Source organism: Cuculus canorus, chromosome 3 (genome assembly GCF_017976375.1).
Source record: "Cuculus canorus isolate bCucCan1 chromosome 3, bCucCan1.pri, whole genome shotgun sequence".
Taxonomy (NCBI): domain Eukaryota; kingdom Metazoa; phylum Chordata; class Aves; order Cuculiformes; family Cuculidae; genus Cuculus; species Cuculus canorus.
In genome coordinates this window covers 108,792,369-108,818,817 of record NC_071403.1, presented here as the reverse complement: position 1 = coordinate 108,818,817, position 26,449 = coordinate 108,792,369, and the positions used below count along the sequence as shown (strand labels likewise).

The 26,449-nt window shown below is 38.9% G+C and overlaps 1 protein-coding gene across 7 annotated transcripts in view; it reads right to left on the bottom strand.

Moving 5' to 3' along the window:
• The window catches only part of LTBP1 (latent transforming growth factor beta binding protein 1), a 199,514-nt gene that overhangs the window by 43,438 nt on the left and 129,627 nt on the right, over positions 1-26,449 (bottom strand). For 4 of the 7 annotated variants that reach the window (XM_054061706.1, XM_054061705.1, XM_054061707.1 and 1 more), the window contains 11 exons: positions 25,885-25,907; positions 23,358-23,460; positions 22,651-22,749; positions 20,500-20,625; positions 19,221-19,346; positions 18,426-18,548; positions 14,988-15,107; positions 9,903-10,025; positions 7,816-7,938; positions 3,276-3,398; positions 452-577 (listed from right to left, as the gene is read on the bottom strand). In XM_054061706.1, coding sequence (XP_053917681.1) covers positions 452-577; positions 3,276-3,398; positions 7,816-7,938; positions 9,903-10,025; positions 14,988-15,107; positions 18,426-18,548; positions 19,221-19,346; positions 20,500-20,625; positions 22,651-22,749; positions 23,358-23,460; positions 25,885-25,907 — 1,215 coding nt within the window. The remainder of the gene's footprint in view (positions 1-451; positions 578-3,275; positions 3,399-7,815; positions 7,939-9,902; positions 10,026-14,987; positions 15,108-18,425; positions 18,549-19,220; positions 19,347-20,499; positions 20,626-22,650; positions 22,750-23,357; positions 23,461-25,884; positions 25,908-26,449) is intronic. The other 3 variants (XM_054061703.1, XM_054061709.1, XM_054061710.1) reach the window with 1 other exon arrangement.

Here is a 26,449-nt window from a genome sequence, read left to right as displayed (position 1 = left end):
AGAAATAATTTCCTGTCTATGAATAGATTTTCAGATTATTAGAGATATTTGCTGGTTTCATATATCTTAACATAAGAATATCACTCCCTCTTTTGCCATCATTTGCCACTGCTAGCTTAGTATTCCTTCTTTTTCGATGGTTTCTTTAGTTCAAAAAAACCATAATCCAAGGTAAAGGTAGCAAATTTATTAAAAATTAAGAAAAGTAAAACACTCGTATCAAACATTAACTCCGTTACACTGCCCAAGTTGTGCATTTCCTGTTATACTTCTTATAGTTTTAAACAGCAACACAGCACGCTCTGCGCTTACAAGAAAAAGAGCAAAGTGACCACAGGTGGAAGACTGCAGTGTTAATAGTGGTTTGGGGGTATTAGACCCAAACTGACCACTTTTCTATTCCAGCTAATAACAGCAGATCAAAGGAATGCATTATTGTAACTTGTCTCACCTTCACATGTCCGGCCATCTGCAGACACAGAAAATCCCTGTTCACATATGCACTGGTAAGAGCCATCCGTGTTCAGACACTTTCCGTGAGGAGAACAGAGGTCAGATCTCTCACATTCATTGATATCTGAAAGCAAAGGCACATTACTAGCTTTGCAAATCCTTGTACCCTTAATATTAAGCCTAAATTCAATTAGTCTCACAGCAGCTTTTATTTCCACCAACTATGTAAATAGCCATATAAATGGGGCTCACTTTCCAGAGTAAACAAATCTTTCAGAATCATTCTTAAACTCTGTAAAGGCAGGTATGTTCTGCTGTACCATAATCTCACTATACCATCCTCTGCGGTGAGGATGAAGTGGATGAGAATGATTTGTCAGATATCAGTATAAGCTCCATAATCGCCAACATTTCTTCTTTGTTATGGGAATTCTCAGACAGCTCCATCTTACTGCTTTTTCACTGCTGCATGCTGGTCAATCTGTGCGTTTGGCTTCACGTGCTCCCAGCAGGTCTGGAGTTGCATCTCTCTCAGTAGGCTGCTTCTATATAATTTAATGCTTCTTTTTCTGATGGTGAATGGGAATGATCCCAAATAAAACAGTCCCTAAACAAAACTTAACATATGTGGCTCATTCATCCATCATCGCAGATAATAGAATTTCTTATTCCTTAACTGAGACCTCTGTTGCTTATATTGTGGCCGTTGTCACAGCCATACAAAATCCATCAAAGTAGACAGTAATTTTGACAGAGCAGAGAAATTATGATTTCAATACAATAATTTCAAGACCCATGACATCCTTTAAAGAATTTTCTTTAGACACAGACTGATTCTATGCTGTGTGTAAACCTTCTAGGCCAATGTCCCGAAGTGGAAAGGACAGAGGCAGCTTGGAGAAGGTACCATCTCTATGAAGTGTACAACAAAAAGGCAGAGCTCTGTGCTTCACACAACACCTACATGTACAAAGTTTTCTCTGAACTCATAGTAAATGCAGATCAATCATGAACTTCCTGAAGCTCTCTGCAAGGTGGGTAAGGTGAGAAATCAGCAACGACAAAGACAGTACAGCCCCTTCTCAGACCCAAGCTGTCAGTTTCTTAAAACTGCCAGGAAAACACTGGAAACCAAACCAGACGATTACGCAATACAGAATGATGTATTAAAAGACAGGAAAACAAAATTATGAGTGTTAAGGAAGTAAAAGTCTAATTCTTCTGAAAGAGCAAACTGTACGCTTTCTGATGTTTTGGACTCTTTTCAACTTTGCTCCTTACCAAGACAAATGTTCCTAATTTCTAGTCTAGTCCAGATTCAACTTGCAGACACTACACTCTGGGATAAATTTGCCATTTAAATTCAATAGCTGTCTACTTTCTATTATGGTTTCCTTTGAACGTAATAAGGCAATGATCAGGTCACCTCTCATTTTCCTCTTCAACAAAATAAACAGCTTAAAAGCATTCAGCCCTTCCTTGCCCCAAGCCATCAGCTTGCCCTAGTTCATCTCTGACTCTCCTCGGCTGATCAGCATCCATTTTGAATTGTGGGCACCAGAATGTTAATGTACAACAATATACCAAGAGCAGTTATATCAGTGCAAAATAAAGAAATCTTGCTTACTCCTGCTGGATATTTGGATTTTTCAATCTTCTGGGGAATGCATTAGTCCTATTGGCCACAGGGTTGCACTGGAAGCTCATATTCACCGGACTGTTTCTGACCCCTAGATCCCCTAGATTCTTTTCAGTGATTTTCAGACTAGAAGGAAGTCCACTCTCCTACAAGTATGACTGAGATTCTTTTTTCAATATGGAACTAGATATACTGAAACACATGTTGTTTGCTCATACCCATATCTTGCTTATACCAAGATCACTCTGCACAAGTGGCTGTTATCTGGATCTCAGATCAAGCCTATGTACTACTACTTTACATAGTGGAGTCAAGAGAACAGAGTGGTACCAAAGCTGGCACTGATTTATATAGCTTGTGATCGACTCTCTTTTATCTGCTAAAAAAAAGTCTAATGCATCACTTCCCTATGTTGAATGCAACATTTTCTGAAGTAGAAATCAGAGACATAGAATACCCAGAACTTTTCAGGAAATTTACTGTTGGTTGCACAAGATATTCAACATAGATTAGCTGGAATATGGTCTCTCAGCTCTAGTCTAATCTATGTGTAAGAGAGCAGCCAAAGCAAAGTCCAGTTTCCCGCTCCTCCAGTCATTTAGAGTATGGACATGCTGTTACTTTCCAGCTCTAATACCATGGTTCTTGTCTGATAAAAATGGATGGCAAAAGGGAGTCATGAGGCATGCCTGGGTGTTGTGCCAACACGGACTTGGAATTTTGGGAAATATTTTTCTAGGTTTGGCAATGCTGACTCAGCGTCAGATAACCCATTCTCTTACTCCCCACCAATTTTCCACAAATGATCACAAGCATTTTAGAGGTGAGAGTGACTTGATGCTAACTACACTGCTCTTTCTGTTACATCGCTGATTCACAAGCATATAACATTCTATCAAAATAAATGTTTCCAGGATTTGGAGAAAATGCATCATGCATCATTGTACCTCTGTTAGTTTTAAGATAGATTGTCTTCCAAGTTCTGAAAGCTGAGATTTCAGCCTCTTGAAATAACTTCTCAGCATATATTTACAGGCAGTGATATAAAATGAGAAAAGTAAGAAAGTGCTACAAATGATAAACAAAATGATTTTCTCTTCCTTGGCATGATTTATGACTATCACAAGTTATGATTACAAACTTGTACACTCCTAATAATTATATTTTTACAGTTGTTTCATACCTTGACATCCTCTATTTGCTATCTGCTGGAAACCATCTGGACAAGTGCATTTGTAAGACCCTTCAGTATTCATGCAGTTTCCTCCAAGGCAAATGTCACTAACTTGAAGGCATTCATCAACATCTGAAATGAAAATGTAACTGAATTGTTAGATGATGTAAAAACTGATGAAACTTTAAATAGCGATAATTGGATATTAACACAGCAACTTGAAGATACAATATTGTTTAATATCTGGGGGAGGGGAAGATTAAGTTTATTACACTTTAGAATGTACTTTTAATTTCTTCATCAAAGTTCTTCTATTTCTAGAAAGCTTTAAAATTTGAGTTTGTCATCTATTCTTAACAAGCATATCTAATATGTGACATGCATCTCTAATGAAAGCCATCATAAAAGACCTTTATATCACTCTCTCCCATACTTTAATGGTGACTGTGGTGTTACAGGAGTACAAGTAGCAAGAAAATTCAAGCAGCTGTACGTTTAGAAGACAGACAGAAAAGATGCCTACTAATGCAAATTTGTAGTTTACAGTATGCATCTTTGAACATGTTTAGACCACTACACTGCGATCCTGAGCCGGAAATGACCCAATCCTGTCATCCCCCAGAGTACTGGCAAGCCCAAGCATAGCTGCTGTGCTGCACCAGACAAGACGTGCCTGCAGAGATACAAAACAGCCCCGTGGCCAGGCGGCTTGCAGGACAGGGACCACGCAGTGCAGACTGCTGTGCTAGCAGCTGCTTTTTCAGAGGCAGCTCTTGTGGTAAAATACAGCCACTCTGCAGGCTTTGCAGCTTGGCCATGAACCTGAAGAGCTGCTTTTGCACAGTGCTGCACCCAAGCCACTAATCCAGCTCCACAGGCAGGGCATGCAGGGTCTAGCTCCCAGCTGCCTATACACCGTGTTCCCAGCATCAAGCCTCAGGCCCGTAGACTCTGTCTTAGTGATTTGATATCCATGGGATAAACTTGTTGACTGGCACAAAGCAGAGCAACTTTCAGGACAGTGACATTGTCTCCACCTAAAGTCTTTTCTTCCCCAGAGGAAAAAGAGCACAGTTGCTATGGGTATAGAACTAACTCAGCAAGTGCCTTCATTCCAGCAATATTTTTTATTATACAGTTTTATTTCACTACAGCTGAAGATCACAAAGTATTTAATGACTGAGCCTCTAGTTTTAAAAGAAAAGAGAACGTAAGAGAGTCAACTAAAAGAAGCATCTCACAAGCAACTTTCCCTTGCCTCCACACTGCCCTACCTCATAATTCACTGAGTCTGTTGCTCTGATAATGCAGATGGTTTCCTTTGAAAAACAGTTATCAAAGAGTTTTTCCACTGCCTTTGATAATTTTGACTTCTTAAAGCATGAATTTTAGCGGATGAGAATTGCATTTTTTTCCTTTTTGGTAGGAATAAATAACTGTAATCAGGAAAGAGGATACAACCTCATTTCTACAGTTATCTCTGCAAAGCCCACGCTTTATCAGAGTGCAGCTATCCTTGGGATTTAATCTATCTGATAAAAACAAGAAACAATGATAGCTTTCTTATCTAAATGAATATTATTGCAGATAAAACTGCACTTCATGCTGACAAAGTTGTGACCTTTCAATAACCACACATTTTATAATCATTTTCAACTGAGAAATAAATTGTGGCTTATTTAAAACAGCAATTAATATTGACTAGGAGCATGAGAAAAATTTAATGACTCCCTTGTGCTGAGTTAATGCCAAGTCTCACAATAAGAACGTGTCTTCTGCCAAATGCACTCAAAATGCTTTATTTTCCATATAGGATGCAAACCCTCACAGGTCCAATGTCCAATGGCTGCTGCACAAGAATCTCCAGAAAAATTAAGGACAGTAACTCATCCTTGAGACATTCAGTGCTTTTTACCACCTTTTATAGGTGCATGCCTTGAGCATTTGGCTAACAAAATCTCTGAAAGCTCCTACAAGAATACTTGAGCCTCCTATGCTCCAGACAGACTCTTTTCTAGTAAACCAAGTTCTTTAAGATGTATAGCCTATATGCAAGTCCAGCTGGTGCATATGCATACTTCTTGTGGATATACCCACCTGTGGATGGTCATATATAATAATTCCAGGCTACTAATCCCCAAGCAGATAATAGCAAGTCTACAGGTACTGCTAAAGGGAAAAAGTTCTTCAGCCTTGGATAACAGAATATACAGGCACTTGCAACAGGATTGGACATTGGGATTATTGCTCTCAAATAGAACTTAAGGTATGAAGGCCTAAGTCCAGCTTTCTAATTTTCTGAAGAGTTCTGTGCAAGGATGCATACAGATTATGTATGCTGCATGTACACACCAATGTATGAAACGATTACTTGCAAACTGCCTTTATTCTTAAACAAGTAAAATTCTGTGCAAAGACATCCAGACAAAAACTTCAGCCAGAGAGTTGCAAAAAGCACAGCTGAAAATGAGCAGAGTATAATTCTGCCAAATTCTGCAATGTCCCTAGAAGTTTGCACAACTGTATAATGATCAAAACAGCAAACCTGTTCTTCAGCTGTTATATTTTTAAGAAAATTTCTCAAGTGGAAGAAATCTTTATTAAATAAACAAGCACTTTTGTTGCTAGTGATTTTCCAATCACATTGGCTTTACAGCCTGATGCATATTTGAGTATCCTCTAATGTGACAAATGTCCACTCTTGAGTCTTTGAGAAACTGGATAGAATTTGAACCACTGTTCTTTTTACACAACTGTGCTATGCTGTATGCGCACAGTTACTGTCATCTCCTTCCTGCTTTCTCTGTGAAGTGTTACAAAACGCTCAGGTAAATAATCTGAAAATCAGAGGCCATCATGTGGAGAAATGGTGGATGTCTCCTCAAGGTGACTTTGTTTTTATGGAAGCTCTGTCCTGTAGTCCATGCACACATCTGGCTGAACTAACAGTCAGAAGTAAAGTCATTTTCATGAAGATGGGAACATGGCTGTGAGGCTGATATGAAAAGGGTGTGAGATTTAAACCCGCAGTCAACTTAGTTCGCTAGATATGCACTGAACACTTCAAGAAGCCTTCAAAAATAATTACATCACAAGGTGAAAAAAAAAAAGGGGAGGTGAATGTAAAGCAGATAAAGCAGTTGCTCAAAGCATTCTTACTGACAGCAGAACAAGCACAGTCTGTTCAAACTTAGTTTCCAAGGTGCCAAAGGCAGTCTGTAATATCCTGTACATCAGAGAATATTGAAGGGATACAACTAAAGCAGAGAAGAACTTCTTCCACTTCAAGCGAAGAACAGATTTCGTGCTGGACTTGTAAGATGTCTGAAAATCTTCAGAGAACAAACTGTCTCTATATAAAATAATCACTCTGTCACTTGGTGGAGAAGTTGTAGATCTGGTTACAGACTGTTGTAAATGAGACAAAGATCCCAGGGAGCAGTTTTACCCTTTTTTCCCCTTGCATGATCCAATATCTTTTCTTTCACCTTGAGAGATTCTAACATTCTTTCTTGAAATTTGCTCTTGAACAAGATCAAGGAACAGATGAAGATAAAGCATGGACCTCTCCTGACAGGAGACCATCAACTGCTATGATAACTTCTTGGGCTGTCTGAAATGCACCAAAGCAGTCTGAAGAGAAGTTCTAGAAAATATTTGGTCTTAACTTCAAGGGATTTAAATTAATCAAATATTTAATTTCCTCTTCTTCACTGCAAGATGGTTTAACTCATCCTTTCATATGCTCACGCATGCTAACAGTATTAATTCAAAATCTCTCTCTGCCGAATTCATGGTTTGTAAAGCTCCTTGCCGAAGGAACCAAGATGCTTGAAAGGGTTATGCATCCCACTCTCTCCTCATCTCCCTTTCTGCTACGCAGCAGAAAGAACTGTTTCTTGTTTAAGGTGGACAAGGTAAGAACTCACAAATTAGACTGCACCTATAAACACAGCATTTCTCCCTACATTTATGCTACATCTTTCACCTCTTATTTTTGGTTTTACAACCTCAGTATGTGGACTGCCTTCTGACACAGTGAAAGCTGTGAGCTCCAGCGGATTCCCCTGGAGCTCATCTTATACTACGTATTTTTTCCAGCCAGTGGACATGTGAGATTGTGGTGGCTGGCTACAGGTTCCCAAAACCAGCTGGAGAAGAAGTTTTAACTTAGCAGGCCTCCGTGAGAACAGTGTATGCTGGCAGAAGCTTTTGTAATACAGAACCTCTGTGTCAGAATTTGATCAACAAGGTTTGGAAAGGCCTAATTGTTTTTGGTAATAATGTCAACTGCTCTTCCAATCTTACTGCTGGAAACACATGCACTAATTTCTTGTACGTGGGAAGAAGACAGGGACTGTTTCTAAGAATCCATTAAATATTTGGCTGTGTAGGTGGAGATTGTTGAAAGGCTGACAGTAAAGTATAAAGAAAGAATGAGGAGTCACATATCTTTCTGCCCCATTCTCTAAAAAGTTCATGCCTATAACTGAAATACTCAAGATGTTATTGAAAAAAATGAATCAGTATCTCAAGTCAACAAGCTCACCTTCACATTGATCTCCAGTAGATGATAGCGCGTAGCCTTGGCTACAAATACATCTGAAAGATCCTTCTGTGTTCCTGCAGCGTCCATTAGTACAGAGTGATCGCTGCTGGCATTCATCTATATCTGCAGCAGAAGAGATGGTGCAAACAATGCATCTGAAAATACCAACTACTAATCAAATGGTGAAAAAACCAATTCTGAACGAAACAGCAAAACAGAGTGTTAATATCCAGCACTGCTTCTCTTGGTCTTACTTGTTAACAAATGCAGACAGTCAATATAATACATAAAAGTGTAAGAAACTGCAGATTGAATGTTTTCCTTGAGATGACTGTGTTCGGCATTCTCTCCTGGTGTGTCACTGTATCCCTCAAAGCATAAATGTGTACAAATACACATACAAATGCACACACATGCTGCTTGAGAGTTGCTTTTCTTTCTTTTATATCAAGCCAACCACTCCAATGAGTCAGCGAAACCCACAAAATACTTTCCAGCAGGATCACCACCTTTTAACAGGGTGTGGTTTTCAGATGCGCACTGACAGGCTGTTCCCCTGTGAAGTTGTACCTTAAGGCTTCTTTAAATACTTGCCTTGTAACAGCATTAATCCTCTGAGTATGGGGAAATGTCTCTTTGCTTCCACAACCACAGCTAATCTCTCAGTGCTTCAGTTCTCATAAACTAGAATCAGCTTGGGTTAAAGCTGATTTAAAGCTGATTGGGTTTTCCCTATGAAAAACTCAAAATATTGGAGGAGAGTGTCATTTTGAATTCAGAACACAGGACATGTCTTGTTTGAGCTAGGAAGCCTGTCTTCCCTCTCTTATTTATAAAATACTTGTTAAGGAACAGTAATTAAATCGATCTGGTAGATTCTTAGTCACTCCTAGGATTTAGGCATGGCTGAATGTCCTTCTGAAAATATACTCCAATTCAAACAGGAGAAAGTTACTCAATGAGGTTTTTCAGGTCTGTGTTACAGCTATGTAGTCTGACGTTTTAAGTAATGGTCCCTTGTGACCACAGAATTTTTGAATTTAAGGATCACTGACTTTGTGGGCCTGCACGAAGCATCTGGGCACCTGTACGGGTACTTACATTAGAAGGGTGTACTTTAAGTAGAACAGTCTGCACATACCAGCTCAGCTTGGCAAGGGCCCTTTTCCATGAAAAGCTCAGAGGAAGCAGTCAAACATTGTCTACATACTTTCCCCAAGACCAGTCTGCTGTGAGTCCTGGACAGCACAGTTAACTCACTTGAGACACCTACACCGATGTTTTGTTTCAAACTTCCTGACAAATTTACAAGAACGATCATTTAGTTTTACTGTATTATTTTTAGCACTCAGAAGTCTGAAAGTGTTTGGTGCTACACACAGACACTTGAGGAAGGGCGGGGCATGGGGAAGAGGAAAAGAATTAAAAACAACATCTGACAAGAAACCTTCAGGTTTCTTAGTGCTTCTACAGCTTGGAGACATTCCCCAGATTTTTACCTTTGGGAAGACGTTTCTGTAAGGAGAGGGATATTCATACCTCCTGTACCTACTCTAGGTTCTCTCTCAGACTACTCCACTCTGACTTCAGACCTAACTTCATTCCACTGGAGCAGTCCCGATGGGGAATTTAGATGTGGAGGAAAAGTAGAACCTAACACTTCGGAGGTACAAGTACTGTTCTTGGAAATACGACGCCAAACTCTCTCTACTGTAGGTACTACTTGAAATGCAGTGACACCAATGCCAGTGTCAGCTCAGTGTTAGCTGACACTGCTGGGTTCCTAGAGGGTGCAGCCTGGGTTTTTCAATTCCACTTACACCTAACACAAACCCCCAAAAAATATAGAAAGAAAAGCAATTAAGGCAGCAAAAGCCATTGCCCCCAAACATCCAAAATGGCAGAAATGCCAAATTCTTCAATGTGACCATGGGAGTCATAAAGTGGAAACATGGATTCTTACATCTTTGGTTGTTTAGCCTCAGTGTTGAACATTTGTTGTTTCTCCATTAAAAGGAATATTTCTGGACAAAAAATATTGTCTAAAAGATAAGTGCAAACCTTATTTTAATCATACTCTTTCCTACCTTCACACTGATCCCCTGATGCAGAAAGTTTGAAACCTTGGCCACAAATACATCTGAAAGACCCATCCATATTTTCACATCGGCCATTTGTACAGAGATTGCCATACTGACATTCATCTATATCTGCAAATACAAAGAAAATGTAAGTGTATAATTAACTTGAGAACAACCACCTTTCAGTTCAACTTGGGAATTTACTCAAATTCTGCCATAAGCATGGTTATACTCAGTTTTTCTGTATATTTTGACCTTGATAACTCTGCAGCAAGTATGATTTTAAAAAGTATTTGATCTTAAGCCAGCTTTAGCTCAAACACTCAATCTGAGTCCACATGTCCAAAATAATGCTTTCATCCCAGTAATATAAGGAATGCAGTTTAGGCTAACAAACCTTCTTCTTCCTTTTCTTTTCTTTTCTTTTCTTTTCTTTTCTTTTCTTTTCTTTTCTTTTCTTTTCTTTTCTTTTCTTTTCTTTTCTTTTCTTTTCTTTTCTTTTCTTTTCATTTTTAGGGGAAAAGGGGTTGCACTATCAACTAACTGTGTGCATATCATCCTTACCTGGTTAAAATTATTTTGCTGATAATTTTTCCAAAATAGCTTAAACCAGTGCAGCTTTAATACAGAGAAGAGGTCAGCGAGTGCTGGCACATTCATAGAATCATAGAATCACCAGGTTGGAAAGGACCCACTGGATCATCAAGTCGAACCATTCCTAACACTCCCTAAACCATACCCCTAAGCACTTCATCCACCCGTTCCTTAAACACCTCCAGGGAAGGTGACTCGACCACCTCCCTGGGCAGCCTCTGCCAGTGCCCAATGACGCTTTCTGTGAAAATTTTTTTTCTGATATTCAGCCTGAACCTCCCCTGGCGGAGCTTCAGGCCATTCCCCCTTGTCCTGTTCTCTGTCACTTGGTAGAAGAGGCCAGCTCCCTCCTCTCCACAACCTCCTTTCAGGTAGCTGTAGAGAGCAATAAGGTCTCCCCTCAGTCTCCTCTTCTCCAGGCTAAACAATCCCAGTTCTCTCAGCCGCTTCTCATAAGACTTGTTCTTCAGCCCCTTCACCAGCTTTGTTGCTCTTCTCCGGACACACTCCAGAGCCTCAACGCCCTTCTAGTGAAGAAGGGGCCCAGAACTGAACACAATATTCCAGGTGCGTTATCACCAGTGCTGATTACAGGGAGAGAATAACCTCCCTGGACCTGCTGGTCATGCCGTTTCTGATACAAGCCAAGATACCATTGGCCTTCTTGGCCACCTGGACACACTGCTGGTTCATGTTCAGGCGGCTGTCAACCAACACGCCCAGGTCCTTCTCCTCCATGCAGCTTTCCAGCCACTCTTCCCCTAGTCTGTATCACCGCATAGAGTTCTTGTGCCCCGAGTGCAGGACCTGGCATTTGGCCTTGTTAAACCTCATGCCATTGGCCTTGGCCCAGCGGTCCAGCCTGTTAAGATCCCTTCGTAGAGCCTCCTTACCCTCCAGCAGATCCACACTTCCACCCAGCTTAGTGTCATCTGCAAACTTGCTAAGGGTTCATTCATTCTTTCATTCATTCATTCTAATAATTCATTCTTGCATTACACAGATTTACTCTTAGGACATGTACTTCTGATAAAAGCACTATCAGCTGTGAATGCCTTGTAACCACTGCCTTGTAACCACTGTAACCTTCTGCTATGGCAAGGAACAGTCCAGAAAAGAAGATACAGCTCATGCTGCCAAGGCTCTATTAGAAGCTGTTCTCTCCGAACCCATTTTTAAAACATGTGCTCTGGTCAGAATACCCCAACTTGCTGGCTCTGCTTGTTTTTGTGGAGCTTACCTACAGGTGTAAGGAAACAGGCAGGGCAGGTCCTCCTGGAAGCTAAAATACACCCCAAATGCATTTTCTGCTGTTGAGTTTTTACTGTTTTTTAAAGCTAGGTCAGTTAACGTACAGGATTTAGAGGAGTTCTCCAGTGTATAACTAAAGACTATATCCAAAACACATGTACATGTGAGACCTTCACAGATGACATTTTTCACATGGACTTAAAGAAGACAGGTTCTAAAGGACTTAGATGACACATGAAGAATTTCAAGAGGATTTCTGCACTTCACACAGGTTCCTTTGTAAGGCTACTCTATATAGGCAACAGGGAAGTCAATTGAATTATGCCCTTATATCAAAAGTTTTAGAAGCAATTACCTCTCTTCCTGATCACAAACCATCCTTTTTTTTTTTTTTTTACAGAAGTACTCAAAAGATACTTTTTTCTATAAGCTATCCCATAGATACCTACTTTCATCATTCTCTGAAAGATGAGTATTAATGAGATAGGCCATTCTCTTTAGCCAACATGAATATTGCTACACTACTACTTAAGAGCCATTTTCAGGAATTCCTTCTGAATGCAATTAATAAATCAACAAAGAAAAAAAGCAAACATATAAGTAATATCTTTCATTATAAATGCAGTCAGAATTAATTCAGTATTCTAAAATAACATTGTCTTTTTCCTAGGAGTGGTTTTCACTTAAAAAAATAAAAGGTTAATTTTCAAAATTTATATATTTATTTTGGGATTGTAGTTAACAGCAAGCAGGTATCCCTGTATGTATGGACAAAGTTGTATTTTTCAGCTTTGCTGATGCAGAAAGAGTCTCACACTTTCTTTGCTTTTATGTGCCAGAAAACATGTTACCCCAAATTATTCTGTCTTTTGCCACCATGGAAAAAAAAAATCTGTCAACATTAAGTAAGTAAAACTACTGATTAATAGAGGCCCTTGAGCTGTTTAGGCAGCTGTAGCATAGGGAGAGCTGGAAAAAGGTTAGAGGTCTTCAAATAACCATCATAGCTCTTATTAGCTATTGTAAATACCTGCAGTAACTATTTTCCTCATATACATTTATCATTCATGGCTCCTTATAAGCTCCTGTACAATCTGACTTTGACAAAGCCCATCTCTCTCCAGACACAAATGACATTGCCATTATTGTCCATATTTCAAATGTCATACAATTCTTATTTCTTTACTTGAGCCTCTAACTCTGTAAATAAGACGACCTGTTGCAGCCTGGCCAAGAACATGAAGTGACATCCTCCCAAAAGACAGCAGCACAGATCCACAGGTGCTCTGCTATGGCAGTTCAGTAGGCGATACTACTCACACCCTTTTGCAAGGCTAATTTCTCAGATCCCTACTGTTCCGAAATGTGCTTGCTCAACAAAACACAACCTTTGCTCTCGATGTCTATGATCAATGCTCTAATTCAAGAATTTATTAAAACATAGAGAACTTTATTCAGCAGTCAGGAATGCAAACGCCTACCTGAATAACAAACCTGCTTCTTCTAAATAAATTTTCAACTACTTACATCCAAGCTACTTGAAAACAAAGCCTTCAGTATTATTTGTGATTTCCGAATGGGACTTAAAGATGAAGACTCTTCCCTAAAGGCAGCAGAAAAGGAACAGAACCTAAAACTTCTGAGATGAAGTCCACATGATTAACTGATTCTATTGATGCTCCCTACAGTAGGGCTAGAGTTACATGAATTAACTCTTCTGACCTCTATATTAATTTTGAAATCTTCTGATGGGTCCCTAATGCTGTACAAGTTGGATTTTGTTAGCTAATCATGTATCTGCAAAATCCACCACAGTGATAACAATGAGAATAAAATGGTCTACAAAGTTTTGTCAATCTCATTTTTTTTAATTTATTCATCAATGTACACCTCTGTGTGTAAATGTGTAGAAATATCAAGAAAGATGTAAAAAAACCTGTGATTGCAAATAAACTTTAAAAAATAATGATTTAAAATAACCCCTGTATGACACAAATGCACCAAGGGACCTGCGACAATAGCAGTTTCAAGACAATGAGATGGCAGGGTGTGCAGGTACCACTTTTAATTTCTTCCAGTATGCATCTCACATTGCGTATTCCCAAACTGCAGTTAAACCTGTTATACATAAGTCTAAAGAGAACCAATTGACTTGCATTTACTAAACAAAAGCAATTATGTTCCTGGCTTTAAATCCTGAAAGACTACATTATAAACAGCATCAAAGAATTGTAGATTTGTCACACTATACTTTCCAGAGCACCAAGTTCAGGCAGAGGAGATAGCAGAGGTAAAAAAAAAAAAAATTACTGAATACAGCACTGAGGAAAACTAGCAAAGCTGCAACTGACCTAAACTAGCAGCAGAAACAAACTAATTTATGAAACAATGGCTTAAGTACCTTTCATAGATAACTTGGGAAATATTTTCCTTTCCAGTGTAATTAAATTGTCCCATATTGCAAAGCTTTAAGACAAGCTCTGTCTGCATTACATTTTCTAAAATGTGTATGGCTCATTTCCAACATGATGTAAGCCTAGGATAAACAGAAAATGAAGACTGAGCACACCACTAATGATGTGAGTGAGATGTCTAGGCTGAGAACGTTCCATAAAACAAAGGAAAAAGGGAAACTACATGCAGTAATACAAGGAAAAAAAGTATCAGCAACTTGGAACTTATCCCTTGCACAACTTTAGTTTTGTTTGTAAATCTAAGCAGAGCAGATATTTCTTGTCTATTATTCTACTCTTAGTAACCTGGTTAGAAAGAATCTAAGGAAAACTTATGCCATGGCATTTTCAACCAGGCTGTTTTCTTAAACAGGTAGAGAATTTAATCTTGATATAATGAAAGAATGCAAAAGTAAGTCAATTCTACATTTTCCAAAAAGAAGAATTAAATAAGAGGAAACCTTTCTCAAAAGAGCACATGGTGCATGAGGTGCAAACGTGCATGGTCTACTAGCATTTACCTGGTAAAACACCCCTTTCAGTTCCATATTTTCTATTTCAAGAAATTTATTTTGTAATTATAATTGTATTGTTTGCAGTCTAGATTCAGTGTTCACCTACTCACAGTAAAACACAATTTCCTCATATATACTGTGTCTGAGAACATAGAGCCATTTCAGTTATTGAGTGAAATGGGGAGAGTTCAGCCATCAGGTTATAACATGGATGGAACAGGAAATACAGAATCTTGGAACAAAATTATAACTAGAGATACAAAGAGTATTGAACATACCGTGGCACTGTCCATTCCAGCCTCTGAATCCTACTCTGCAAGGAATGCACTGGTAAGAGCCAGGAGCATTGACGCACAGCGCATCCGGACAAGTAGTTGGAGTCAGGCATTCATCAATATCTTCAAAAGAGAAGACAAAAGGAAATATCAGCCACAGTAATAACAGAACGCTGAACAATAAACCAACCGGGTTATTCTGCCTGTAAACATTATACTAATATGTTTAAAGAGTTACATACTTTACCTGCTAGAGACCTAGGAAGGTAGAAGTTCACACAGGTTTGTACCATTGAAGGGGCATCTCTGAGAAATAAATTAGTTCATAGTACTTGCAACTGAATCTGAACTTTCTGCTATACTGTGAATCTTTGGTAGGGCCTCCACAAAACGCAGTAGATTTCTGGCTTAGGTAGGCAAGGACAATTTTGCTTATGTCACCCCTTTACCATACTGAAGTGCCCCAATATTCTTCCTATTGTCAGTCTCAAAAGACTTTGAAAGTGCATTGACAACAATAAAAGTGTAACTCTGACTTCTCAAAGCAAAAAGGAATTTGGTGTTGTCCAGTGTCCCAGAGTTATGCAGTGTCTAAGTATTATGTAGACTATAAATCTAAATGTAAGATGTTTATAAGGTGAAAAGAAGGCACCAACAACACATACATCATTAAGGCTGGCGATGTCTAAGGTGATAAGAGGGCTTCTTGCATAAAAAGAGGTTCTAGTTCATCCACAACAAAAGAAGAGATAGGTCTTGAAAACTTCATGGATCTCAAGTCAAGGCTTTGAGCATCTACCAAGAAACTTATCCTGCACCGCTGAAACCCACAATATATGCAATATATAGAATCTAAAAGAGACTGTGTACAAAAGCAACATTCAAAGACAATTGCTGTCAAGTGATCAATGAGCAGAATATGCTGGAATTGAAACTGTGTGGACAGCCTCATTGCAGTCTGCTCCCATACTAGAGTATCACTTTATAATATGATCTTTTGTTACATAATAATTATAAACTTTCTTACAAAATATTTGCTTTATGTGGTGCATAAAACTAATGAAATCATCAAAGTGACCTCTAAAGCCAGCTTCCTAAGCTCCTGTCCCTTCCCTGCCCAAAGCCAAGCAGTTGCGTCCTCTGCAATTAGGGAAGTCTACTCCAGTGCAGGAAGCAGGGAGGCAATTTACCTCTGGCTTTGGAAACAAGTTCACAGAAGCAAAATAGCCTCCAGCACTTGTAATTTAACTGGACAATGCTCCAGCCTTCAGAGAATTAACATTCCAGCTCTAAATAACTCACTGGATGTGGGCAAATCACATTTTTTTCATAGAATCATGATTATCTAGCTGAGAATACTTTCTCGTAAAGCAGCGACAGGCCTCTTCGGCTGATATGATGCAGACCTGCAAATGTTTCTCAGTGAAACTGCTGTGAGTTTTATTTAATTAATAAAAAATTCCACTTCTGCTGAAACCTTTTCTCAGACCTGCCTGGACTGTATCTGCCCTCGAAACACACAAGATGAGTGATTGTACCTGGTACTGAAATTTTCAGTCAAAATTAAGACTAACCGCTGTAAGGCTTAAAAAAATCTCAAGCAGATTTTATAGGAACACTTAATTGAATGCATTGATGTTCAGCTATGCCTATAACACTGTTCTACATAAACAGCAGACTCTATAACATACGTGTCCAGGCTAGGCACACAACAGACCTTGCACAAGCATAGCTTGAAGGCAGAATGAAGATGGAGTGAGAAAGTGTAAGTGAAATGTGTGTATTGTGTGCAGCTTTGAGGATTCTTGCCTTTGTTTTTGAACTGTGGAGGAGGTGGAAAGGAGTTATTTGTGGAATCTGGAATCTGTCAGTAGGGTGACTATAATGTGTAGGTGTAACGACACTGTGAAATGATTCCCCAAATGTGTCATTTCCTTGGTTTGATGGATTTGGTGTGGGAGGGTTTTTCCCTTAAGCAACCTTAAATAACTTTCAGCAGAGAGTTTTGTTTCAGAAATTACACATTGTTAAGTTAAATAATAGAGGACTACCACCACACTACTTAAAATAGAAGTTAATAAGAAATGTGATGCACTCTGATGTTCTGATTTCTAGCCTGTTTTAATCACAGGTTTTCTACTGACAGAGAAGATTTGGAAAAAACAGTCGCAAGAGAGGAGTGTGTGAAACATTTATTTAAATTTAAAAAATCTGAATAAAAAGAAGAATATTTTAGCAATGCTCAGAGCAGCAAATATATCCACAGCAGCTTTAAGTTGCTTATTTGCTAGGCAACCTAACATGTTAGCAATTTTATTCTGTCCTAAGTAACTTAGACTGAAGCATGAACAAAAACTATGTTTAAAATGAAATGGCTGCTTGTGGTTTTTCAGTTCACAATTCAAGTTGAAAATAGAAAAGAAGAAAGGCAAAAAGGGCAAAAGTATCACACTGAAAAATAACATCCAGTTTTGAAGGTCACATTTCCTAGGGTCTCCTGCAACATGAAATACCCCCTAGATAAATATTTCCAAATTTTAAAAAATTCAACTTCTCGTTTGCTACCTGCTATAATATAGGAAAAGAGATAGTTTGTTTTTTTTAAACAGAAACTTAGTAAAATATGTAGGGAAGGACTAACAATGAAGTTAAGAGATTCCATGGTAAAAGCTGTTAAAGTAACTGTCCTGAAATGGTTCTGTCCATAAAGGAGGAACTCTTTTGTAGCATCTTAAATATGAATAACAGGAATTGAACTGTGGTTCCAGATATCAAAAAACTGAAAAGGTTGGAGAGTACTCAAAAATATTTCTGTTTTAGGATTGCACCTTCTCAGAATTCTCCCTTGTAGCTCAAGCCATAGTGCTAAGCCACCCTTGAACAGCAGGCAATGTTAATCATTCAAACAGCAAACAGCAGTAACATTTGGCATTATTTTTGTGATACTAATAAACGGTAAGTTCACTTTATGATCCAGGACATACTGAAGACAAAACAAACAATGTCCTTTTGAACATTCTGCCATTTTCAGCTGGCGTACCAGGGGAAGTTAAATGATCTGAAGGCAAATTAAATAAAGAAAGTAGCTATGAGCGATTACCAGCAGTAAGATTAAGCTAGAGAAATTACCCATGGAAACCAGCATAGAGTGGGTTGGGAACGGGAACTCTAACACAAATAGATATAAAACCACTGTGCCAAGACATTCCATCTGAAATTAAATAGCAAATTGAGATTCAAAGGAATTAAAAGAAACATACCATGCAGAAAATTGTTTATTTCCATCTAATGGTGAGATTTCTTAAAAAATAAAGAAACGGATATGAAGTTCTCTGTTGAGATCAGAATCAGCAGTCAGTGTGAACAAATGGCTCATCCTATTGCAGTTGGTTGGCTTGGCAATTGTTACTGTACTACTACTGGCGAAGAGTTCAAACCTACCTTTACATTCACCTCTCCTGTTCATTTGGTAACCGCTGTCACAATATTCACATCTGTATGAGCCAACAGTATTTATACAAAAGCCTTCTCCACAAGTATGAGGTCTTGAACATTCATCAAAATCTGCACAAGAAAAAGAGAAGTTAAGAGAAACTTTGCTTCACCATAAAATTATGGAACATCTCAGCCCCTCTAAATTGTGCTTTAATTAAACATAAGTAAGTTTGGATTTTTGAAGCTGTTTGTAGGCCACAGCCCTGTCATCTTACTGAGCAGTTCCATCTTTACCTCACTGCTTGTAATCACAGAGAGAATGAGATCTAGAAACAGCGAGGCAGTAGGAGGAAGGCCAATGAGCATCTCTATTGTTCCAAATACAATACACATCACTACATGTATATTGTGCCCAAGGCAGCACTAACCTGAGGAAGATCACAGATGACTCAGGCTGGTTGTGTTGCTCTGCAAAGTCCACGGCCTTTAGCAGCTATATTTAAAAAACCAGTTTGCTACAATTGCTAGTGTTTGAAAGAGTTTTGAATTTTTGAACGTGCATTTTCCACCACAGAAGGTATTTCTACTAAATGGTAATTTTCCTAAACGAGCATGATACTGTATGAAGTCTTGTTTTTCAACAAACAGAATCTGGTGAGAGAGTTAAAAACGCTTCCAGACATGAGTCCAGTACCAATGACATTGAGGAAAAAAGCTGAAAAGGGCACTTTAGGAGGGTTTAAATAAGCTTTTTAACTGATTTTTCTATTATTATTTTCTACAATGGAGAACAGTAGTTACCAACGCAGTCGGTTCCATCTTCACTGGCCATGAACCCAGCCTGGCAAATACATAGGAAACTCCCTTCTGTATTTTCACAACGTCCAAGGGAACAGAGGTGGGGTGCCTGATTACACTCGTTAATATCTATAAAAGAAATAAACCCATTAGAATATAGAATAACGTATTTAGTTGTGATTCTTTCTGCGCATTCCATGCCATGCTTTTGGAAAGACTGATCTGGTAATTATTTTAAATATTTGAAAAAGTACATATTTTCCTCTCCTTCAGAGCTGAAAAAAGCTGCATTAAATAGTTTTGGCTGGAAAAAAAATGCCCTTATTGCTAATATTACTAATATGACACTGGCTTGAAGAATGTGACATGATTACTATTCAAATCACTTCTCTGCGTGCAAGCTGGGCACAAGCTGTAAGCATGGAACATTAAAACAATTTGGATAAACCAGAAGGATTTTAAGTAATTGCCATTTGGCTGTGTATCTGTGTAAATTATTTTTTAATACTGTAGTTGCACCTGACAGCATGCGTTATCAGCGTGAAGTTACTGAACTTCTGGTAGCATGAAAAGCTGATAATACATAATCTGGCAACATGATATAATAAACTCTCCCTGATCCAAGTTACAGAGGAACAAGTATGTTCTGAGGAAAAATACCAATACATCTACTTCCAAATCTGAAAGAGCATGTGCATAGCCAGTCTGAGCTCTGCCTCACATTCATCAGAACCTTCTGTTCCAGAACTTACTAGCTTAGAAGGGGATGAAGACCTCACTTTGCAGATCTCCTAATGTGCTTCTGGGATGTTTATGACATGCTTTCTCTTTTGAGTAGAAGGCTGAAAGGAAAGACCTAACAAAATGACGCGATTTAGTCCAGCTCCAGAGCTAGTAGCTGGGTAAATCATTCTCTAATTCAGTCATTCTTTCTACAAACAGAAGTGTATTTTTTCCTAGAGCACTGATAATTTTAGATACCTGATGTAAAGCTGAGAAGAGATGGTCTGTCTAATCACTTTTTCTCTCATCTCACAATGGGAAAGGCTCTAATTCAATTTACTTAAATTCAAGTTTAGTTTTGAGTGGCTGAAAGGCTCTGTCAGAGACTAGCTGGCAAATTTTATTTAACATACAAAAAACTAGTTTCTGAGTAGATTGCAAGCACTCAGTAGAGGAAGCAACTCCTGACTGCTCTGTAGCATATTTCCCCTTATCAAACTCTACATTTCAAGCATTTCATAGCATGGTTATTTCAGATTTTCAAAGTATCCATTCATACCAGAGCACTTTGTCTGCTGCTCATTAAGTTTGTACCCCTCATAGCAGATGCAAGTGTATCCCACAGGCAAATTAACACAGTGTCCTGCTCCACAGATATCAGGATTAACTGTACATTCGTTGATTTCTACACAAACAAAAAAAAAAAGCTTAATGTTAAACTCTCACAGATAGTTCAGTAAGTGCACAATATTCTGTAATCCAAATAGAAAGATCAGGCCTGAAAATAGCTGGAACATTTGTAAGTCCTGATTTTCTTTAACGGTAACTTTATCTGAAGAATCCAGAAACCATCTAAGCTTTTCCAAGTGACATATTTTTATAGCCCATGCAAGATCTATAAACCGGTACATAAAAAAATAAAGTAAAATTGAGATAATATCAAATAAAAAAATTATGATTTAACCTTTGCATAAACATTTTAAAAAATAATAATAGTGGGTTACTGATTTTTTTTTTACAGAATACTCATCTGTTAATGGCTTGGATGTATGGAGTAAGATAAAGAGATTCAGATATGGGCTGCATTAGATGCTAAGCCCCAGTAGTTTTAGAAATTATCAAAGTATATGTGTGACTGCAAAAAACACTTATGACTGTGTTTAGTTGCAATTTAAACTAAGGTTATACAGTGGCATGAAATCATAATTCCTGAAAAAAAGTTCTCATCTGTAAAGAATAATTTATTCAGACTATTTAGAAAGAGGTTGCATTTAAATTCAACTAAATCTTAAGGTGCAGAATTAAGGCACTCAAACTTCTCAAGTCTAACTGCACTTAGTTTTTTAAATCCAATTTAGGATTTTGTCCTACAAATCTTACTTCACTTTTACTTCACACTTACATATTTGAACAACGTTCAGAACTGTATCTGAACAACAGATTGTTTAATTTGTTTCTAGCATGCAGCAATTTCTAGCTTCACTCCTTTTCCTAAGGAAAGAAAAACTAGCAGAACACTGAAAACTACCATTTTGTTTTCTAACTGATGTAAGTTCCCAGCAGGATAACTTCTTCTCCTTGTAAGGAAGCAGGGAGCTGGCTGGCAGAAGGGGTGCAGTTGCAGTAGACTTCCAAATTCTGGTTTGAGAGTCATCATTAGTAGAACTTACATATGGGATTGACAAACTGTACTTATAGATAATTGAAGGAGGCAGCCGAACGCTTACAGAAGGAGAAGATATTTTCCTATACTCTTACGAGTAGACTAATGAGGATTTAACTGCAGACAGTTACTTCAGGCCCTGTACACGTTGCAAACAATTTAAAAATACATTCCTTCATGAAGGAAAGCCATCTTTGAAGACTTAAACTTCTACGAAAGCATCTGCAATTTTTCTCTGTAAGTGCACCTGGGAAACCTCTTCGTAGGTCTAGATAATCTCTACCATATACTATACTGCATCCTAAAGTATTTACTTGTCTCTTGCAATTACTTCAAAGCCTGTGTTAATTCTAAGGGATTAGCCAATGTGACATTGTAATGCTTTCAGATATACACACATAGTACATTCACCTTTTTATTTTCAAATTTACAGCAAGTGAAATTTTCATGCCTTTTGGACACAGCCATCAGTTAGGCATTGTCAGCTATGACAGGAGCATTACTTGCATTTCCCTTATTTTCATTTCTTGACACATGTATGTAGAAAAGGCAACTTTAATACACCACAAAAGGAAGAAGCACAAACATCAAAAGAACATTTCAAAATATATTTTACAATAATACCTCAACTGCATTTTGTAGAACGTGCTGATCTACATCCCATGAAGTTGACATCCCTCAAAGAACATGACTATGTATACTTCAAGAATACAAGTGCTAACTGTCTGGAGACCTGAGTTGTATCCAAGAAGTCTTCAGTTCTGGACCTCTGTTGCAGATCATGTAATCTGCCGTGGAATTATTAATTTTTCCTTCTATCATATATTTGTGGGCAAGAAAACGGCAGGTACAACCTGGGAGGGCTTAGTCCTGGCTCTGTGGACAGCACCCTCGCTGCTGTGCTGTTCTATACTTTCTATCTCTCTCCAAAGTATTCCTTTCTGTTCTCTTTGCTATTGTAATTCAGAAGTAGCATGGAACATTACAGTGTCAGGAACTCACAGTCATTTCTTAATTTATTTTAGTTCTAAAAAGGAAGTACCATACCTGTAACTTGAGTAGGTGCAATAACTTGACTTGCACTTGAAGTAGAGACTTCAGGAGCTACTTCAACAGGCAGAGGAGGAGATGTTTTCTCAATCACTACTGTGGGACATGGAATAGAAATCAATCACATCCAAAAAAATCCCTTAAAGCATTAAAAAAAAAAACCCTTAAAAATTCACACACACGTGTGAATTCACAGTGAACAAGCCAGACACTATGGAGATTTTAATTAGTTTATTTTGCTGGAGGAGAGATCTGGAGTAGACAAAATAGTATAATAACTGGGTTTTCCATCATTCTACTGTTTGTGAAAAAAACCTAAGCTGCTAAAGAAAGTAAGCACAGCGGTAAAACTTTTGCAGTGGAAGTCATGCATAAATCCACAGGCATGCAGTAAAGTTTCCTCTTGAAAGGGACAAAAGACCTCTAACTCTGCCGACATTAAAATTCTCATATAGGTAATCTAGGATATCACTTTTGCCTAAAATATATCTTTGGCTCCTACAAGTCATCCAGTCAGTGCCAACCTCTCAACTCCTCCCACTTCAGCTTCCATGATTCCCTCCCCTGCTCCTTCTGCTCATGGAGAAATTGCTGGTGGAGCTGCAATCAGTTTTTCATTAACCTCTGTTATAATTTCTACTTCCCCATTCTTTGAATAATTGTAAGTGCCCTTCCATACTAAAAGACAAGTCAAAACAAGTTACCTGGAAACTGTGGATGCAGGTTAATTGTTGAAATTCCAGGAGAAAGCTGAGGCTGCCCAGGCTCTAGATAAGGCTGCTTTTCTTGATCAAAGGAAGCTAATTCCTAAAAGAATGAATACATTCTTACATTTATTACAGTTGAAAACATTCTCTAAATTCAGCTATCATAACAACCCAAAAACTCCTGGCTTGAGAATCTGCCGACATTCTTACATGAGTCGCTTTTGATAGCAGATCATTAATTACCACCAATTTAAGCCCGAAAGAACATGGAATACTACGTTTACATGATGGCATACAATTTAACACTGATTTTATTTGAAGCAGCCAATTTGATGAGCTTCTATTTGCATCTTTGGTTTTGTCCCTCCACAATTCTCTCATACTGAGGTCTTTGATTACTTACAAGAACTATTTAATTGCTGTTCAGTGTCATACAAAAATGCAGAATCACATATGTCTCAAAGTCTTTGACCACTGTGAAAGTTTCTCTCTTAGGTATAGCACTGATCATCTTATTTTCTTAAAAGTGTTAGATATAAGTCCTGAGGAAAATGAAATGAGGTACAGCTGCACTTATTCCTAATGAATGCCGTTATCTTCAGCACAGAGAACCTGGAACCTCCAGAATGAGGGACTTAACACAGATATGCACCTGCTCTTTTCCACTGAACACAGCAACCCTAAAAAACTAGGAAGCTAACTTAGACATTAATACAAGTCTCTTAATCAAGTGTCACAAATGCCCCTTAAAACTTCACATTGTTTCTCAACAATTCATTGTAATTGACTGGAGTCTGTCTGACGTTATATCCGTCTTCAAGAAGGGTTGCAGGGAGGATCCAGGGAACTACAGGCCTGTCAGTCTGACCTCAGTGCCGGGGAAAGTCATGGAACAGGTGATCTTGAGTGCTATCATGAAGCACATGCAAGAGAACCGGGTGATCAGGCCCAGTCAACATGGGTTCATGAAAGGCAGGTCTTGCCAAACTAACCTGATCGCCTTCTATGACAAAGAGACTCGACTACGGGATAAGGGAAAGAAAATGCTGTGGATGTAGTCTTCTTGGACTTCAGTAAACCCTTTGACACAGTTTCTCACAGCATTCTGCTTCAGAAACTGTCTGCCTCTGGCCCAGACAAGCGCACACTGTCCTGGGTGAAAAACTGGTTGTATGGCCGGGCCCAGAGAGTGGTGGTAAATGGAGTTAACTTCAGCTGGAGGTCCATCACAAGTGGCATCCCCCAGGGCTCAGTGCTGGCTCCAGCCCTGTTCAATGTCTTTATCAATGACCTGGATGAGGGGATCGAATGCAGTAAGTTTGCTGATGACACTAAGCTGGGTGGAAGTGTGGATATGATGGAGGGTGGGGAGACTCTTCAAAGGGATCTGAACAGGCTGGACCACTGGGCTGAGACCAATGGCATGAGGTTCAACAAGGCCAAATGCGAGGTCCTGCACTTGGGGTACAACAACCCTATGCGGTGCTACAGACTAGGGGAAGAGTGACTGGAAAGCTGCATGGAGGAGAAGGACCTGGGGGTGTTGATTGACAGCCGATTGAACATGAGCCAGCAGTGTGCCCAGGTGGCCAAGAAGGCCAATGGCATCTTGGCTTGTATCAGAAACGGTGTGACCAGCAGGGCCAGGGAGGTTATTCTTTCCCTGTACTCAGCACTGGTGAGACCGCACCTTGAATACTGTGTTCAGTACTGGGCCCCTCGCTAGAAGAAGGACGTTGAGTCTCTGGAGCGTGTCCAGAGAAGAGCAACCAAGCTGGTGAAGGGGCTGGAGAACAAGTCTTAGAAGGAGTAGCTGAGGGAACTGGGGTTGTTTAGCCTCGAGGAGAGGAGGCTGAGGGGAGACCTTATTGCTCTCTACAACTACCTGAAAGGAGGTTGTGGAGAGGTGGGAGCTGGTCTCTTCTCCCAAGTGACAGGGGACAGGACAAGGGGGAATGGCCTCAAGCTCGGCCAGGGGAGGTTCAGGCTGGACATCAGGAAAAAAAAATTCACAGAAAGGGTCATTGGGCACTGGCAGAGGCTGACCAGGGAGGGTGTTGAGTCACCATCCCTGGAGGTATTTCAAAGATAGGTGGATGAGATGCTCATGGACATGGTTTAGTGGTTGATAGGAATGGTTGGACTCGATGATCCTGGAGGTCTTTTCCAGCCTAGTGATTCTGTGATTGTCTCTAGCTTTCGGTACCTGTGGCTTTCCTTCACGCTGTCTGCATTTTTTAATATCTTCTTTAAATACAGGCTCCAGAAAGGGACAGAACAATATCATACTAGACCCTCCAACAACATCCTAAGGAGAGACTAAAGTTATCCCTTTCCTGTACCTCAGTACCTGTCTCTGGTTGTATATAATAGCATGAGCTTTTTTTGCCTCAGGATTTGCACTCTAAGCGCACAATGAACTGTTTGTTCCTCATAAATCCTAAATCTTTTTCAGAGTCATCGTGTCACATCTCATGCACATGGTCTGCATTCTAATTCCTAGATAAATAACATCATATTTTACCTGATCAGGAGATGCAGTTGCCACTAAAACCAGAAAAAAAAAAAAAAAGAAAATTAATCAGTCTTTACACAACATTTACTCACACATACTATTTAAAACTACCAGCACATTTGAAAGTGGTTGCTGCCATCCCAGAAAAATTTCAGGCTCTAAGCTCATTCCAAAATGGTGTAGACTTGAAGCAATGTTCCCGAAGCAAGTGTAAAAGCTAATCTGAAACCAGAAGAAGATTCTACACACTGATCAATGCTTGTAATTATTTACTCAGTGTTCAGCTGCCTTCTAGGTTTCTCAGTTGTTTAATTGTTTCCTTATAAAACAAACTGAGAAACTCAAAAGTTATTAGCTCACTGATCAAACTTATTTAATTCCTTCCAAGGAACATCAACATCTCTCATAATTTAAAAAATAATTTAGTATTTTAATGATATACAAGTAACCATTAACGAATTTGCAAGGAGTTATTGTAAAAAATCTAATCAAGTTTTGAAATTTGCCTTTTTGATGAAGCAAGCAAAAGTGATTTGGATTTCTTTTCTCTGTAGAAGTGACTTTTTTTTTTCTG